Genomic DNA, 17,247 nt, shown 5'->3' on the forward strand with positions numbered 1-17,247 from the left:
GAAAATCTGCAAGAATATTTTTAGTACCTGGTATATTTTTAATAATAAAATCATAACAAGAATGCTTGCCAATTTCTTCTCTTATTTAATTCTGGTAAAAGGTTAATTTTATTGAATATAAATGATCTTACTTGAGTGTTAAGAATCAAATGATTCTGTTTATACTGATACATTTGCTCAATTGCACGTTTCACAATTAGTAAGCTGAATTTATTAGAACCTGCATTTTCCATTTTAGAAAATGGATCTATTTCTATTTAAACCATGATTACAACAAATTTTACAGGTAGTAAATGATAATGAAATCTTTTAATTCCTAATTTTACCGCTAATAATTCCTTTTAATTAATATGATAATTCTTTTCATTGGGTTTCCAAGTTCCAGCTGCATATCCACATATTAAAGGGTTTTCTTTATCAATATCATCTTTTTCAAAAGCTACTAATACTGCTCCCCATCCTATATCACTAGCATCTGTAAATAATTCTAATTGATCAGTATCTTTGGGTAATCGTAGTTTAGGTAAATTTTCTACCTTTGTTTTTAGTACTCTTATTGCATTTGTATGATCTTCTTTCCACTCAAAAGTTATATTTTTCTTTATTAAGTCTTGTAAAGGTTTTCTTAATTTTGGTAAGTCTTTTATATAATCTGAAGCGTAATTTACTATTCCTAAGAATTGTTGTACTTCTTTTTTATTTTCTAATATCTCTTTAAAATTCTTTATTTTTGTTGATATATGTTCTTGAAATCCTTTAGAATTTATAATATATCCTAAATATTCTATTTTGTGTTTAAATATTTCTGATTTCTTTTCTGATAATAGGATTCCATGTTTTCTAATAGTCTGAATAAATATATCTAGATGTTTTGAATGATCAGTTAAATTGTCACTAAATATTAATATATCATCTATATATACTATAATAAAATCATTCATTTCTCTAAATATTTTATCCATTCTTCTTTGGAATATTTGTGGGGTTGTTCTTAATCCAAATGGTAGTACTATCCATTCATAATGTCCTTGTGGAACGCTAAATGCTGTTAAACATCTAGATTCCTTTGTTAATTTTATTTGTCAGTATCCGCTTTTACAATCAAATTTACTAAACCATTTTTTATTACTTATTTGGTTTATTAAATTTCTTTTATATGGTAAAAAATATCCATCAAATATAGTCTTTTTATTTAGTTCTCGATAATCTATTACCATTCTAATTTTTCCTGTTTTTACTTCATTATGATTTCTTACTAAAAACACTGGGCTACTATGCGGACTTTTACTTTCTTTATTAGTCCTAAGTTTAATAGTTCTTTTATTTGAACTTCTAACTCCTTTTGATCTGTTGGACTATATCTTATTGGTCTGTTTCTAATTATATCATTAGGATTTATCAGTTTTATTTCAGCGTATATTTTTTCTTTTTCCCATAGCTTCATTGGATGTTCTCCAAAATTTATTTCTAAATTTATTTCTAAGGCTTTTAAATATTTTTGTTTTAATAGTTCTAAATTAGTTTTTCTTTCTGCTTTAATATTACTTATTTCTATTGATTTTAGAGGTATTATTCTTTTTAATACTATCCATTTTTCGCAAGGTGTTAACAAACTTATCCTATCTTGTTTTATTATTTGAGTTTTAAAAGAATCTAAAAAGTTATTTCCTAGTAACATTTGTTGTTTCATATTATTTTCTTGGTATATGATAGGTAACCTAAACCTTGTTTTTCCTAATATAAATCTTACATTTTCTGCTATTATATCTATCTCTTTTTTATGGTTATTGAATCCTGTTACTATTATTCTATTTTTAGTACGTTTCCATTTGTGTTGAGTAAATACTTCTTCTTTAGCTAAACAAATATCTGCTCCGCTATCTATAAATATCTTTTGTTTTATATATTTAGTAGGTTTATATTCTACATGTGCTTCAATATATATAGCTACCATTTTATTCTATTCAGTAGTTAAACTTTCATCATTACTATCATTTTCATTTATATAATTTATTTCTTCTGGTTCTGTTTCACTTATATAGAATACTTCTTCATCATACCAGTTATTATTATCTTCTCTTATGTATTCTAATTTCATTATTAATTCGGTAGTATCTATGTATTTTACTCCTTTTTGTTGTAATTTAGGACACTTATTTGCATAATGTCCTTTTTCATTACAGTTCCAACATTTACAATCTGCTATTTTTGTTTTATTTCTTTTTCTAAACTTTCTCTTATATCTAAATCTCTTTCTATTTTCAGGAGTATTTCTATATTTTTTAAATTTTCTTCTTTTAAATCTTCGATTAAATGGTTTATAAGGTCTATAGGTTTTATTTTGTTTTTTATAATATTCATTTTGATTATTATAATTTGGTTTTCTATATTTCCTATATTTCTTTCTAGTTTTATAATTTTGATTATCGCATCCAAATATTAATTTTTTCTCTATGAAATTACAGATTTCTCTTAATCCTTGTTTTTTATCCTTTTTAATTCTCTGTTGAATTCTATATTCCTCACATTTTCGAGTTAAATATGCTTTTAATAATCTAATTATTTCTCCTAATGTATTTTTCTTAGGTTCTAGATTATTATATTCTTTAATTATTTCGGTATTATAAGGTAAAGGTAAATGATCATAATACAGTTGTTGATATACTAAGCTTTCATTAGGTAAAAACTTAGCTTCATAAAAGAATTTAGTAAAACTTATAGTGTATTCTGGTAATTTACTAATCCTACAACATTTCATATTATTTAGATACATTGTTATCTCTAATTTTCTTTCTACTGTTATATTTTCTTGAGCTACAAACCATCTTTCTCCTAGAAATTCTTTTTTTAATAATATATCAAATGCGTTTAACGTATCTTTCCAGCTTCTAGCATACGTTCTTACTTGTCCTTTTAATTCATAAATAATATTTTCTAACCAAAATGCTGCTTTTCCTACAATTATTTTTTATATTAGTTCAAAAACATAATCCAGATCTTCTATATTTTTTGAATTCATTAAGGCTATATACATCCCTAAATTCCAATCTTTTATTCTTCTACTTATTTCTTGATCGTCGTATACATTATCTAAATCTAGAAAATATCCATTCATATTTATTCCTTGGTTTATTGATCCTATGAAATCTTGTACTTCATTTTGTTGTCATATAGGTATATTTCCTGGCATTTTAATATTATTTTTAGTTATTATATAATCTTCTATTTCTTCTTTTGGGTATGCATCTTCATCCATTATATTATCTGATTCGGTTTCATAATTTGTTTGTTTATGCGAAGTTTCTCTTTCTTCTATATCACTTTCATCGCTTTTTTCTTCATTTGTTATAATTGCATTTACGGTTTTTCCAAGGGCTTCTAATATTTCTTTATTTTCTTTTATTATTATTTCCTTTTCCTCATTATCTGATTCTTCTGAGTAATTTAATCCTTCTCCTAGATTACTATCTGATTTTACTTGTATTACTACTCTCACCTTGTTCTTTATTCGTTTCTGGATCACTATCGTCAGACTTAATAATTTCCTTTCCTTGTAATTCTATCTTTAATTGATTAAATCTCATTTCTTAAATTATCTATTTCTTTTAATACATTTATTACTTCTAACTTTGTTTCTTTTAATTCTTTCTTTTGGGTTTTATATTTTTTTTCTATAAAATTTATATTTATTTAACCATTCTATATTGGTTTTAGTTTTTAATTTAGCATTTTATTTTCTTAATTCTTCTAATTTATCTTTTCTTATTTCTTGTTTTATAGGTTCATATTTTTGTCTTTCTTTTTCCATTAACTCTTTTCCATGTTTTTTAAGAAATGTTATAGCACTATGTTCTGTTATAGACATTTTTCTAGAATTTTCCTGATTTATGAAGTTCTGCTAAATCATTTATTGCTCTTTTAACCCCTATAGTCATTTTCGGTTTCGATTTGCTTATATCCATTAATATAGGTTCTTTAGTTCTTCCTATTACTGTTATAGGTACTATTTCTGGTTCTTCTGTTTCGTATTTAATTATTTTTTTTTCTTTATTTTGTTCTAAACTATTTCGTATAATGGTTAACTTATCTAATATTTGTTTAAAGATTGGGATTTCTGACATATTCCATAACGCTGTTATTTCTTCCTTAATTATTTTTCTATTAATTTCTTGATTTTCTTCCATCTTTTTTAATATAGCATTTAAACTTTCTTTTATAAATATTTCGTTCCAAATATCTTTTATTTGGTTTTCAGTATTATTCATATTTATAAACTCGTTTTCTCCATTCTCCTTCAATTATCCATGTTTTTCTTTTCTTACCTTTTATTTTCTCTAATTCTTTTACTTCTTCCTCCAGTAGTTCTTTTTCTTTTAAGTATTGTAGTTCTTTTTCTTGAGACATAATTAATGTTTCTTTTATTATCTTATTAATAGTTTCTATTTCATCTTTCTTCTCGTTTATCTCCTTTTCAAGGTTCATATTCTGTCTATAAATCTTAATTTATTCTGATCATTTATTTTTATTCCTTCATTCGTTATATTATATTTTATTTTATTTAAGAAATCCATTCCTAATAATAGTTGATAACTAACGTCATTTTTTATCACTCCTAGACTTATATTATATTCTAAGTCTAAAATTTTTAATCTTAATTTTATACCTTTTGTTATTATTGTTTCTCTCGAACTATTTGGTTCAGTTATTATTTGAGGTTCTATTTCCTCACATTTGTTTGAGTCAAATTCAGTTATATCATATATGTATTTGACATTTTGTTGCTCCAGTATTTATTTATGTTATGACTTCTTTGGCAAATATTCCATTAAATATTTATTGTTTTTATTCTTAATTTATCTGATTCATAACACGGTAATTTTATTAAATCTAATTTTCTACTGGTCATACTCATTGATCTAACTAATTTTATAGGGTTTTGTTCTCTTCTAAAACTTAATCTAGATCCTTCCAATATTAGTTTAATTCTTTGTCTTGGAATTATTTGTCTATTACTAAAGTCTATTGTAAATTCTTCTGGGATTGTTATTTGAGATTCTTCTTTATGTTCAATTTTTTCTAATATATCATTATATAATTTTGGTACTATTATTCCTAATTCCGTTTGTTTCTTTACATGATGGTTTCCGGTCATAGCATATACTATTTTAGTTTCTATACTAATTACTTTACTTCCCTTTTGCATTTTTATTCCATCTAATTTATAATATAATGTTAAAGATCTTTCTTTATTTTCATCTCTTAATGATATGCTAAAATCAAGCTGTATTATAAATTTTAATTTCTGATATATTAAGTTCCCTTTTACTACTGCTATTAATGAATCTTGTATATTTCCTATTATTCTATCGTCTAGTACGTAGGAGTATCTGAAAATATGTTTTTATTGTAAATTCTATTGCTCCAAAATAAATATTTTTTAGTTTATTTGCTTCTTTTTGTTTTAATTTAGATAGTTCTCTTTTTATCAAACCATCTGTTATTAAATTTATTTTTGCTTTTCCATTTATCGTATCTATGTCTATTACATTTTCATGCTTTTGAGCTATATATCTAACTTCTTTATTTTTTTCAAAATATGATGTTTTCAATATATTTTTTATTGTTAGTTCTTCTGTTTCACTTTGGATTTGATTATATATTTCTGGTTTAAAACTTAGAGTTTGTGATGTTCCTTCTTCGTATTCATCCATTTGATAATATACATCTTGTTTTTCACTTGATTTTTCTAATGACATTTTTTCAAACTGTACCAGTTATATTACTTGATAAAATTATTCTTTTAAGTCCGTATATTCTTAGTTTATTATTTCTAAATGTTATTATCATATTTCCAAGTTGTTGATAACATCTTATTATTTCATCCCTATTTTCTCTTGTCCATTCAATTTCATTTTTTCTTTTTTGCAATTTTTCTAGTTCTATTTCTAGTTTTTCTTGATTTTTTATTAATTCTTTTATCTTTCTATTATTTCTAGTTATTGCATTTGGATCTATCCAATTCATTTTTTAATTTTTTGCCTTAAATCATTTATTAATTTATATTGTTCAGTTAATACTTCTTTTAAGTCTTTTATTTGAATTTCTAAATTAGTTTCTTTAATAAATTTTTCTCGTTTTATTAAAAGATTTCTTTCTTTCAGTCTTCTAATTTTTTCATCTCTTTCTTCCAACATTGTTCGTAACCTAGCTATAATATCTATTTTTTCATTTATTATTTGCATACTTATTTTACAACTTTCAATATATTGATTTATATCTTTATTAAAAGTAAAGTTTTTATCTGCTATCATTTTAATACTTTCTAACTTATAATCTTCCATCAATAAAATATTTATTTATTTTATTTATATAAATATATTAACTGTCTATATAGATTTTTCTTCCACATTTGTTTTGTTTCTTTATTTTCTACTATAAAATAAATTAATAGATTTGCTATTATTTTAGACTTATAACTTTTATTATTATCTCTTACTATTTTTGCTGGAGATCTCATTTAATTATTATATTTTAATATTGATATTTCATTTTTTACTATTCATTGGTTACTATTCATACCAAAATTTTGAACTTTACTACTATTTGCTACAGTAATTTACTGTTCATCTTCTCGGCCTATTTTCTAGCTTTGATACCAGATTGATTGGGGATCGTTTTCTATATCTGATAACCCTAAACAGGAAAGACACACAGATATATAAATCATAAAACATGATTTTATAATTTCTCTACAATCCATAACAATTTACACATAACAGTTATTTCTATATATTTAAGTATCCTATCATATTAATCGTATACCAAATAAGCAAATCCATTTAAACAATTATAGAGTTGATGAATCAAGAACAGCTCAGCGGAGTCCCTGGTGAATGCTATACCCTATTTCGACTTCCCCGTCATCTTGGGCTCTGCAACTTCAGGCGTCTCAACGGACTATACTTCTAGTCTATGAGCCATCATCTTTCATGAATCATCCGATTCTTTCAGAATTGCAGGGAATTTCAATATCATGTACAACGAACTTGATACGTTTTAACAATATTATTACAGCTAGACTTGTATTATTTGCATGGCTACATACCGGATCATTATTGGAAAGATTGGAAATTTCTTTTATTTTTATGAAAATATTTCAGCTAAACCTATTATCAAGTAATGAAATGTTCCAAGCAAAACTTTTTTTTAAACATGAAATGGCCAAATTATTCTTCAAGAAGTCTCTAAATTCTATAAGCTGTATGTAAATCAATGGTTGCTGACCTGTCAGGATCAGATTAAGAATATTAGTAAACAACCAGAAAATGCAAATTAATTTATATTTTGTACTGTACCTTTGAAAAGAAGGGTTCAGCTTTTGAACGAGCAATAAAATTTGCTAATTATTTAGGCTGAAGGGTGGGAGTTCAATTGATTGATATTAAGTTGTAAAAAGTAAATAATAGAACAAAGACTCCTTCCCTTTCCCGTGTGAGCAAGTCAGGGGTACGAGTCCTTACTACCCCTCACCACATACTTTTATAATTAAGCAAATACAGATTCATTAAAAAGCAAACAAACCTCTTAGCCTTCTAGGTAATAATAGGACCCAGCTGATTTCTGCTCCCTGTCCTTAGCAGAGTTTAGTTTGTTGACTCTAGGCCTAAAATTGGTTGGATCCCGCCTAAATGTAATGTCCAGTTGCTATATGACAGGAAGAAATTAAATTAGTAAATTTACTAGCCAAGTAGTAAATGAATCTCTCTTTTTAGCCAAGACAAAGGTCGTATGAGGTTGGCTAGTGAGGCATACCGATAAGAAAACATTCATTCCGGACAACAGAGATTGGGGAGATTTTACAACACAATCAATTGATGGATTTCCCTCATACACTATGACCCTGTCAGCCAGATATGTTGCCATTATAAAGTCGTCTTCAACCAAGAATGCTGGTTTTTTTTGCATGTAGTATAAACCTCTTTATGATTTTAGATGCAATGATACGTTGCTCGGAGTCGAGATGTGCACTTGGTTCATCAATCAAATATATATATGCAGTCTGCAAGCGTTCACAAACTAAGATGAGTTTAAAGCAATACATGTACTTTGGTTGGCCACCTGAGCAGGATTTAAGCACTGAATTGATTCACTCTACAGCTAAAATAAGTAACCAATGACGCTAAGTTACACAAAAAAAAAAAATAGTTACCTTCCCAAGGCACAGACATATTGCAACTCTTTGCATCTCCCCCTTCAGAAAGATTTGCTACTTTTTTGTCTATCAATTGCTCAATTAAAAGTGGCTTCATAACACTTGATTTAAACTGAATGTCAGTGTACTTATCATAAATTGTATCGTGTAGCAGATTCCCAACTGTTCTTTTAGATTCCTGACTAAATGTATGGGGCTTGTATGATACATTTAACTTGGGTATATTGGTACCAAACCCATCCACTTTTTCAGGCTTCAATGAACCAGCCTGCAAAGATCATCAAGTGCAATGGACTCTGTCTTAGAATGATGTACATGTAATTTGAGATAACAAAATTCTATAACAAAACAACATTATTTCAATTTATTAGATATTATCATGCATATCAATGTGAAAAATAGAGGAAAATTTCATTGGAAATGCAAATGAATGAAAAAAACTCCAACATCTTAATATATTTTAATATACAAATATATTAAAATAGACAAAAACCAAAAGCTGAAAAAAATCCTAGTGTCATTGATAATAATCAAAACTTAAGAAGAATTTGTATTGCTGGTGTCAGGAATTTGTGGTGGCAGTTGCATTTGCTGCTCAGTAGCAGCAACCTAGATAACGTCAATAAGCAGTAGAGGCATTTTGTTGCGGTTGAAACACTTAAGAGAAAATATATGATAAATCGAGTACATTATAAACATTTCACAAGCTTTTGTTAAAATATAACAGGAGTATCAGATGCAACCATTTTAATCAGTGCTGCTGTCTCCGTCTTTACCAACAAGGAAGGGGTTCAGGTCCAGCCAATGATATCTTCTTCCAATTCATCTTAAAAGATCATGTAGACACATCAAACAAGATTAGTTCGAAACATCAAATCGACAGATACAGTTCATGTCTCTGCCTTAAACTCTCTAATTAGGTGTTAATACAAGCATAAAGCTAGGGGGGATAGATAACATATATCCATCTGACATGCCTTTTGCAAATGTTACGGGAACCTGGATACAACCTTTATACACAGCAGATCACATGAATATATGTACGATAACACAGCAGATCTCCTACTTTGCCTAGAAAGTCTGCGTGGTGCATACAGATTGCATCCGAGACTCCCGTAATATTTACAAAACCCAATATCACACATATTATTATGTATACACCCAAGCTATAAGAGCAACCAAGACCACTGCATAAGATCACTAAACTAGCACTTAATTGTTACTAAAAACACAATATAAACTTAACTCATAATGCAATTCACATTAAAGCAGGCTGTATAACACGCAGAAGCTTCAAAATAATAATCACAAGACTTTCTACAGAACATAAATTAGAAAATGTAGAGAGATGGTGTGAATATAAGGGAGGGAGGAGGAGGTTACATAAAGAGGAGCTGTATTAGGAGTACACGTAGGTGAGTATGGTGGTGGAATATGGACAAGCTATAAGGGCCAGGTGTCATCTTAACAATGCTTTTGTTACATGCACACTTTCCACCCTACACGTCTCCAACTCCTACCTAAAAAGTAAATTTATAATTAGGAGAATGATTTATCATCCATTCAAAACATTATTTTTTTAAAAAAATTATTTTACAAATTATGTTTAGCAATAATAATAAGAATAATAAGAATAAAATCATTTTTACTTTTTAATTCTCAATAACAACTCTAAATACTCCTATAAGTTTGATTTTGGAATTAATATCATGATTTAAAATTTTATCGATAAAATATTATTTAAATTTATTTTTCTTAAAATGTGTGCGCATCAACAAAACTAGTTATCTCACTCTGTGTTCAATGAATATTTTTCTGAACTGCCAGAGCCCAGTGAAATAGTGAATGCTCTGATCAACGAATATTCGATACTCCAGCGAACAACTTATACACAAACAAAGAGCACAACGGTAAAATCAAAAGTAGAAATAAAGAAGAAGAAGAAAGAGATATTTTATAACATTGATGTGCCTCGGCTTAGGGTACTTGGGAAAATTATGCTCTGTTCTCAGCAAAATTTTAAGCTCTGGCCTTTCAGTCTTTAAAAACTGCTATGCTCTCATGGCTATGATTGGCATATTAGAAAGATAGCAAGGCTGTTGGAGGTGCTCTCACGTATGACATAACTTAATTAGAATCTGAACTCAACCATCCAAGTGGAATTTGAATGAGAATTTAATATATTGAAATGGGGGAATCTCAGGTAACCATTCTCCCCATTCCCTTAAAATGCCAAATCATTCTCATTACTCTGGTATGCATCCATTACCTCAGGAACTTAATCGTTATATGCGGTGACAAACATTTCCAGGAACTGACATTCAGTCATCATAGCAATTTATCAAGAACCTTACCAAATCTCGACCTGACCTGGTATGCACCCATTGGGTGTGCTTGACAACCTACATGGAACTCCGTTGCAATTTATGAACAACGAACTGGAAGAATCTCCTAGTTCTCCTTTAAGATTAACTTCTGATTGAAGGCTGCTTCTTGGACATAGTAAAGACTCGATCATTAGAGAAACTTAAGATCCCTTGAATCACCCATCTATATATCTAAAGCCAAATCAGACTGAAAACTAAAACTATATATACAACAGAAAACTAGGTATGAAGAAGGGTTTCAAAAAAAAAGTATGAGGAAGAAACATACTAACAAACTACAACCTTGAATTTATCATGCTTACTTGCCTGTTATTTTACCACTAGCATAACAACATGTGCAAGAGTTATTTTTAGAATATATGTTAAATGTGTCTAAACGCAAGAAACAACGTAATTTAAAGCATCATTTAGAGTGACGTTGACTGTCACTATCTGAATGTCATTACTTCGAGCTGTGTACAACTCCATGTATGCAAAACTGGAGAACTACTTATAATTGCAGAAAGCATTTATCTTAGCCACGTACAAGGCTACGTTTGGAATAAAAAAGAGTGAATAATCCCTACCATATCTGGAAGCTATACCATAATCCAATATTATAATTAAATTTTAGTTAAACAGATAGAGTATCCTTTTTGACCCAATGTTATCTTGTGTCCAGCAATGTGCTGAAGTCTCCTCTGCATATATGCCAACAAAATTGTCAAAATTTAAATCAGACGCTCCTGACAAAACAAATCTCACATATTTTCCATTCTTCCTTTTGGAAATTCTCGAGAATAAGCAAAGATTGTTCAGCACCTTGCAAATGAATTGAAACACCTGACAGAGCGCTGACTTAATATATATAGCAACTTTAGGATATACAATTGCAACATTGAAAATACAAAAAAGAACATGCCAAATTTGTTATTTGAAAATGACTGATTGACTGACAAAAATTGTTTTTTGGGGAGACTAATAAGTAAACTAAAAACACATACTCGATACCGAAATATAAGAAACCACTTGAGCATGAACATCAAATATTTATGCAATGTGCCCCATTCACCAAATTACAGCCTTGTGTACTCTAAAAAACATCTTTACATTTAGCAAAAAAAAAAAAAAAAAAAAAAAAAAACATCTTTACATTGTAAGGGTAAATCTTGTATTGAGGTTAAGAGTTGATCTGACAAATGCAATGTAAACAAACTCCAAACTTCGAAAGAAAAACTTCATAAAAAAAAAGCGCACAAATCACGATCTCATAAGCTGAATACGTCTAAAAACTTAAAAACAATAGTATTATTGAGCTTTAATTTTCCAAGTTTTAGGAACTTAGACTAATTAGACGTCGAGAGTGCTATCCACTCCACTTCCTAATTAGGTGAAATCAATAAAGGAAGAGGTCAACTAATGTCAAAATGCATCATTTGGTTGATTTGTAACAAAATGATGATATAATTGGTCCATTAGAGTTCATGTACAGATGGGGTTCTATATGTTAAATCGAATTTATATTCTTATGCTCTCACTTGTCAAAGTTGGTTTTTGGTTCGGCATCTCTGTAAGTTCTGGTTTTGTTTGGCATCACTGTATCGAGCACTATTTAGGAAATACATTAAGTTCTATGAATTGAATACATCATGAATTCCAAGGAAAACTATATAATGCATAAAATAAAAGACAAACCTGTTTTATTTAGTATCCATAACAAGATCATCCAGACTTAAAACTAGCTATTTAACGAGGAAGTGAAACCTGTTTTTTGGATTTTTTATACGTAACGTAAGAAATGGCTGCTGCACATGTTGTCTCCCTTTTTGACATGCCTTGTTTTTGACAGATATGGCCTCACATTGAGAAGCTACAGACAGATTTATCAGGGGAAGACACTCATCCTCTTTTCCTGAAAGCTCTTTATTAAGAGTTAGGTGTAACTATGCCGTTGTAACTTATGCTAAAATGGTTCTGCTATTGTATTTGACACATTATTACCTATATATCTGTTGAACTGAGCAAGTGTAAGGTTTGGAAGCAAAAGATATGAATTATGTAGTCAGCTGCTGATTGAGAAGAGTAATATGTACAATACGAATATTAGGTATACATCATGTAGGTGATACTCAAACAGTTGTCTCCGTAAAATTTTATTGTGCTCATCATACTTGCGCAGTTGCGGTGGTGTACTATAATGTCATCTTCTTACGTACAGTGTTGGAGCAGCATTATTACAATTTTATCATTTTCTTTGTCTATTCAGAATTTCAGTTTCAAATTTGGGATATAGTAATCAATATTGCAACTAATCTAAAAAAAATAATAATAATAGTTCAATATTGCAACTGGCATCTCATGTCGGTTTCTGTTATAACTAGAAAAATCGTTATGTTAATTCTTGAAAGTTCACAGTAACACTGAGAGATGGTTAAGTTGTTATTTTCTATAGTTCTTTCAAAAACAAAGTTATGCCTGTCCCCGTAACAGATATGCTTGTCCCCGTAACAGATATGCTTGTCCCCGTAACAGATATGCTTGTCCCCGTAACAGATATGCTTTTAATCGTTTAGATCATATTTGTGACAGTTTTCTAGAAATTTCTCTTATAATTATTAGAACAATAATTATGTAAGATATTTGTAATGTAGTTATTTTACTGTTTATAAAGATATATTTTTTCCATCTTATAAATTGAATTCAACGCGTTGTGGGAGTAGTGGATGTTGAAAATTGATTTTGAAATTATATTTGACATTACTTTCAAATTGCAGTTTCTCTGTGTTTCATTTGTTTTAAGTAAATTTATTTCAGCAGTTGACGAAAGCCCTGGTCTGAATTCATCTTCCCTTCCTTGCCCATTACATTTCCTAACCCTGCTTTCTTGAAACTAGTTTCTATGTTTATCCTTTAAGGTAGTTCAAGTTTTTAATTTGATTTATAAAGAAACAGAAGAGCTACTACTGTTAACTAGATTTTTGAGAGGAAAAAGGGAACAAATCAATATAGGTTAAGGGAAAAAATGTTCACCAACCAGCTTCTGATGAAGAAGTTAGAGTGCTGCCACAGCCATAGCCCGCTTTTCTTCAAATTTATACAGATGCATGCCTTTTATAGCGTTGCTATCAATTTTACAAGTCCCCGGTTTATTCATGCCAGGAGTATCTCCGTTTGGGCCAGTAGTGATTCCGCTAACTTTGATTTCATACTCATGTACCAAATCCAGACCCAGACTTGTAAAAGTAACCACTGCTTCCTGGAGTAATCATTTATCAGTTATATATTATAATAAACCTTATCGTAAAGACAAGAAAAAACTGTCAGCATATACTTTTTATTATTAAAAAATGCAGTAATATGTGAAAGTAGCACTGATATTTATATGGTTTCACCACTAGATAAATCCTAGGCTGGAGCTCGTTTTTGAGATATCTATAAGCCTAATTGCAACTAGAATTTTACTCTGAAGTACGAATTAGAAAGGAATTCACTGTTTCAGTAATTAAGTAATGGAACAAAAATTTAATAAACTTTACATTGAAACGACCAAGATTAGGTTTCAATTTCCCAGCTAAAATTTTGAGGGCAGTCGACTTCCTGATGCCGTTTGTGCCAACTAGACCAAGAACTTGCCCCGGCCTAGGAGTTGGTAGCCTGTAGATAAAAGTAAAAATAATATAAACTATCAAGACTTATATGATTCCAAAACTTTAGTAATGAAGTTCTATAATTTTGTTACCTATGCAATTTAAAGGTGTTGAGAACATAACGGTGAGTTGTTTCCTTGTCCAAACCTTTAGGAAGGTTAATGATCTGAATTGCCTTAAAAGGGCATTCCTGCATCAAATAGAGAAAGAATACCAGCTTAGCACATCCTACAGACATACTCCGATAGTCATTAATTAGAGCCTATAATTAACAACCTTAACACATATCCCGCATCCAATGCAAATCTCCTCGGAGATGGAAGCAATTTTAGCTGCAGATGTGACTTCAATGCAATGTTTACCTGCAAACAAGTAGTGAACTAATATAAAAACAAAAGTAGAAGACCAATACTAGAACAAAATACAGTGTCTCAAATTCTAGAGTGTATCACACTTTCATTGTAAGAGCAGGCTGTTGCAAAGCATCAAACTTAAAGCAGACTGAAAACTTAATTAGGACTCGAATTCGTAGAACATTAGTGAATAGTACTGAAAATTAGGCAATTCAGAAATAATTCTACGACGAATAAAATCACAACTTTATCGAAAAAGAAAATAGAAAAAAAGGTTCAACAACTAGAACAAAATAAAACTGGAGGAGAAGCTAACGATAAAAATTAATCTAAAAGATCTACGTACAAAAACAAGTAGTATGTGTTTTAAACATTCACATGGATGGTTTGATGAAAATATAATTAATCCTCTGAAAACATACCATTAGAAAACTGTCAAATTTTATAACATAAGCAACACTAAGATAAAAAACAACTTATGATTATTTCCTAATGCAAGTGTCAAATACCAGTCATATATTGAGACTTGCATCTAATCTGTCTGGAATGTTGTAGGAGACTAATCTTCTTCATCACTGCCATAGTCTTTGCATAAATACTGTAGGGCAGTGTTACTCTTGCCTTGTTTGTTATCTTTCAAAATTGTCTTCTCCGTTCCCTCTTCTCTGTTCAGTGTCTTTTTCTTGACTGCGGAAATGGTTGCTTTCACGGAACTGGAAACGAATGTACCACGAAGTGTACCAGAAGTACCTTTGCTTTTAGAGCTACCAAAAATACTTCCTTCATATAGCACTTCAGTAGGATTCCTAGTAAATTCCCCCAAAACAACCTTTCTTTTCTTCAAATTATTATTACTAAAAGGTTCACCAGCAGAATACTCATCCCAATCATCCTCATCATCAATAATCCTCCTAACAATCTCTCCCTTACCTCCACGAAACCTAGAGTCAATAATAGCTTCATCTTCCGCACACAACTTAACCTCATCCTCATGCTTCTTCTCTTCCTTGGGCCTCAAATTATCAAGCAACAAATCAACACTAATTTTTGAACGTCTGGAGTTGAAAGACTTAAGTTCATGTAATGCAGCAAGCCTATCCATCTCTCGTTTTGAGTCCCGACTACGTTTCTCCAAACACTCCATATAATCCCCAACCTCTACCTCCTCCTCATCTCCCTCCCGCCAAGGCTCAAAGCACCGTGTCCCACCCGACTCCACCACATAATCAGAATTCTTGGGATCAGTTAACATTACAATCTCGGAAGAACAGTTGGAGCAGTTGAAATAAAACCTAAATATCTTAATATGACCTAGATATTTCTGGCCAATAACCTCTTCTATTCGTTGATTAAACTTAGTCCCCTTATCGATATAATGTCCGCAGAAATTACAGCGGATTTTCATGGGACACATATTTCGAATAACAGACTGCTTTGTATTGCCAATTCTTTTCTTAGGGATTTTGGCCGGATTGAAATCAGGTGGAATGTACTTGTTCTGTGGTTTTCTTTCCCCCATCCTTGACAGACTTAAATCAAACACAACAAGTATGATAGTGATCTGATAATAATATATGTATATAAATTGTATATTTAGGCTTTATTACAGTAATATATATATATATTCGGCAGAATAAATCAAATACTTTATAATAATAATCGGACAGGTAATTTATATGCGTACCTTCAGCTGAATTTATAGGGCATGGGGTAATGTATTCAAGTCCATTTAGGATTTGGAAGTGGTAAAATTTCTTCTGCTGGCCCGGTAATTGATTTGTTTCCGTTTGACAATTCCTGTTATATCTATTTTAACTTTTACGTGTTTATATATACGCATACGATTGTTTTTATCATGGTGCTGGTTCTAGTGCAATAAAAGTTTAGTGCAATGAAACATTCTTGGAGGACACCCGCTTTATTTTTCTAATTTATTTTTTTTGTTAAAAATGAATTTTTAAATAATTTTTCGAACTTATATTTTGATATTATTGAATTAATATTTTAAACTAAAATATTTAAATTTAATATTGAATTTAAATTTTTTGAGTGAAAATATATTTTTTAATTATTTGTTCGAAATAATATTTTCGAATTTTTATTATAACGGAATATTGTGAGTTTTATATTTTTTTTAATATTGTGAGTTTTATATTTTTTTATTTTTCTTGTACTTGTCCAATTTAGTTTATCAATTTTTAATTTATAGTAAACGAATATAATGCTAAAAATTGAAAATGTGGAAAACAAAAAAAAATGAAATTTTATAGATTTTTTGTTAGCTATAAAAAAATATAAAACAACTCAGCCCCCGGAATGCTAAATATTTTTTCTTAACAAATAAAAAAAAATACCCTCTGTCACCTACATCAATGTTTCATTGCGGCTAGTGCAATGAAACCTTGCTGGAGAACGTTGTTTTAAATATAACGGTTCTTCCTCGCTTTATTTTTCTAATTTATTCTTTTTGTTAAAAATAAATTTTTAAATAATTTTTCGAACTTATATTTTGATATTATTGAATTAATATTTTAAACTAAAATATTTAAATTTAATATTGAATTTAAAATTTTTGAGTGAAAAAATATTTTTTAATTATTTATTCGAAATAGTATTTTCGAATTTTTATTATAACGGAATATTGTGAGTTTTATAATTTTTTTTAATAT

General features: G+C 29.3%; 1 protein-coding gene and 1 pseudogene across 1 annotated transcript; both read right to left on the reverse strand.

Moving 5' to 3' along the window:
- Positions 1-6,536: 6,536 nt before the first annotated feature.
- LOC141719620 (ABC transporter E family member 2-like) lies at positions 6,537-15,297 on the reverse strand (annotated as a pseudogene).
- Positions 15,208-16,097, reverse strand: LOC141719621 (uncharacterized). Its single transcript, XM_074521995.1, has 2 exons — positions 15,408-16,097; positions 15,208-15,291 (listed from the first exon to the last, which is right to left on the reverse strand). Exons 1-2 carry the CDS (start codon positions 16,095-16,097, stop codon positions 15,208-15,210), a joined length of 774 nt encoding a protein of 257 aa, XP_074378096.1.
- Between the last annotated feature and the right edge of the window lie 1,150 nt (positions 16,098-17,247).

The sequence above is a fragment of the Apium graveolens genome, chromosome 4 (assembly GCF_009905375.1).
Source record: "Apium graveolens cultivar Ventura chromosome 4, ASM990537v1, whole genome shotgun sequence".
Lineage (NCBI taxonomy): Eukaryota > Viridiplantae > Streptophyta > Magnoliopsida > Apiales > Apiaceae > Apium > Apium graveolens.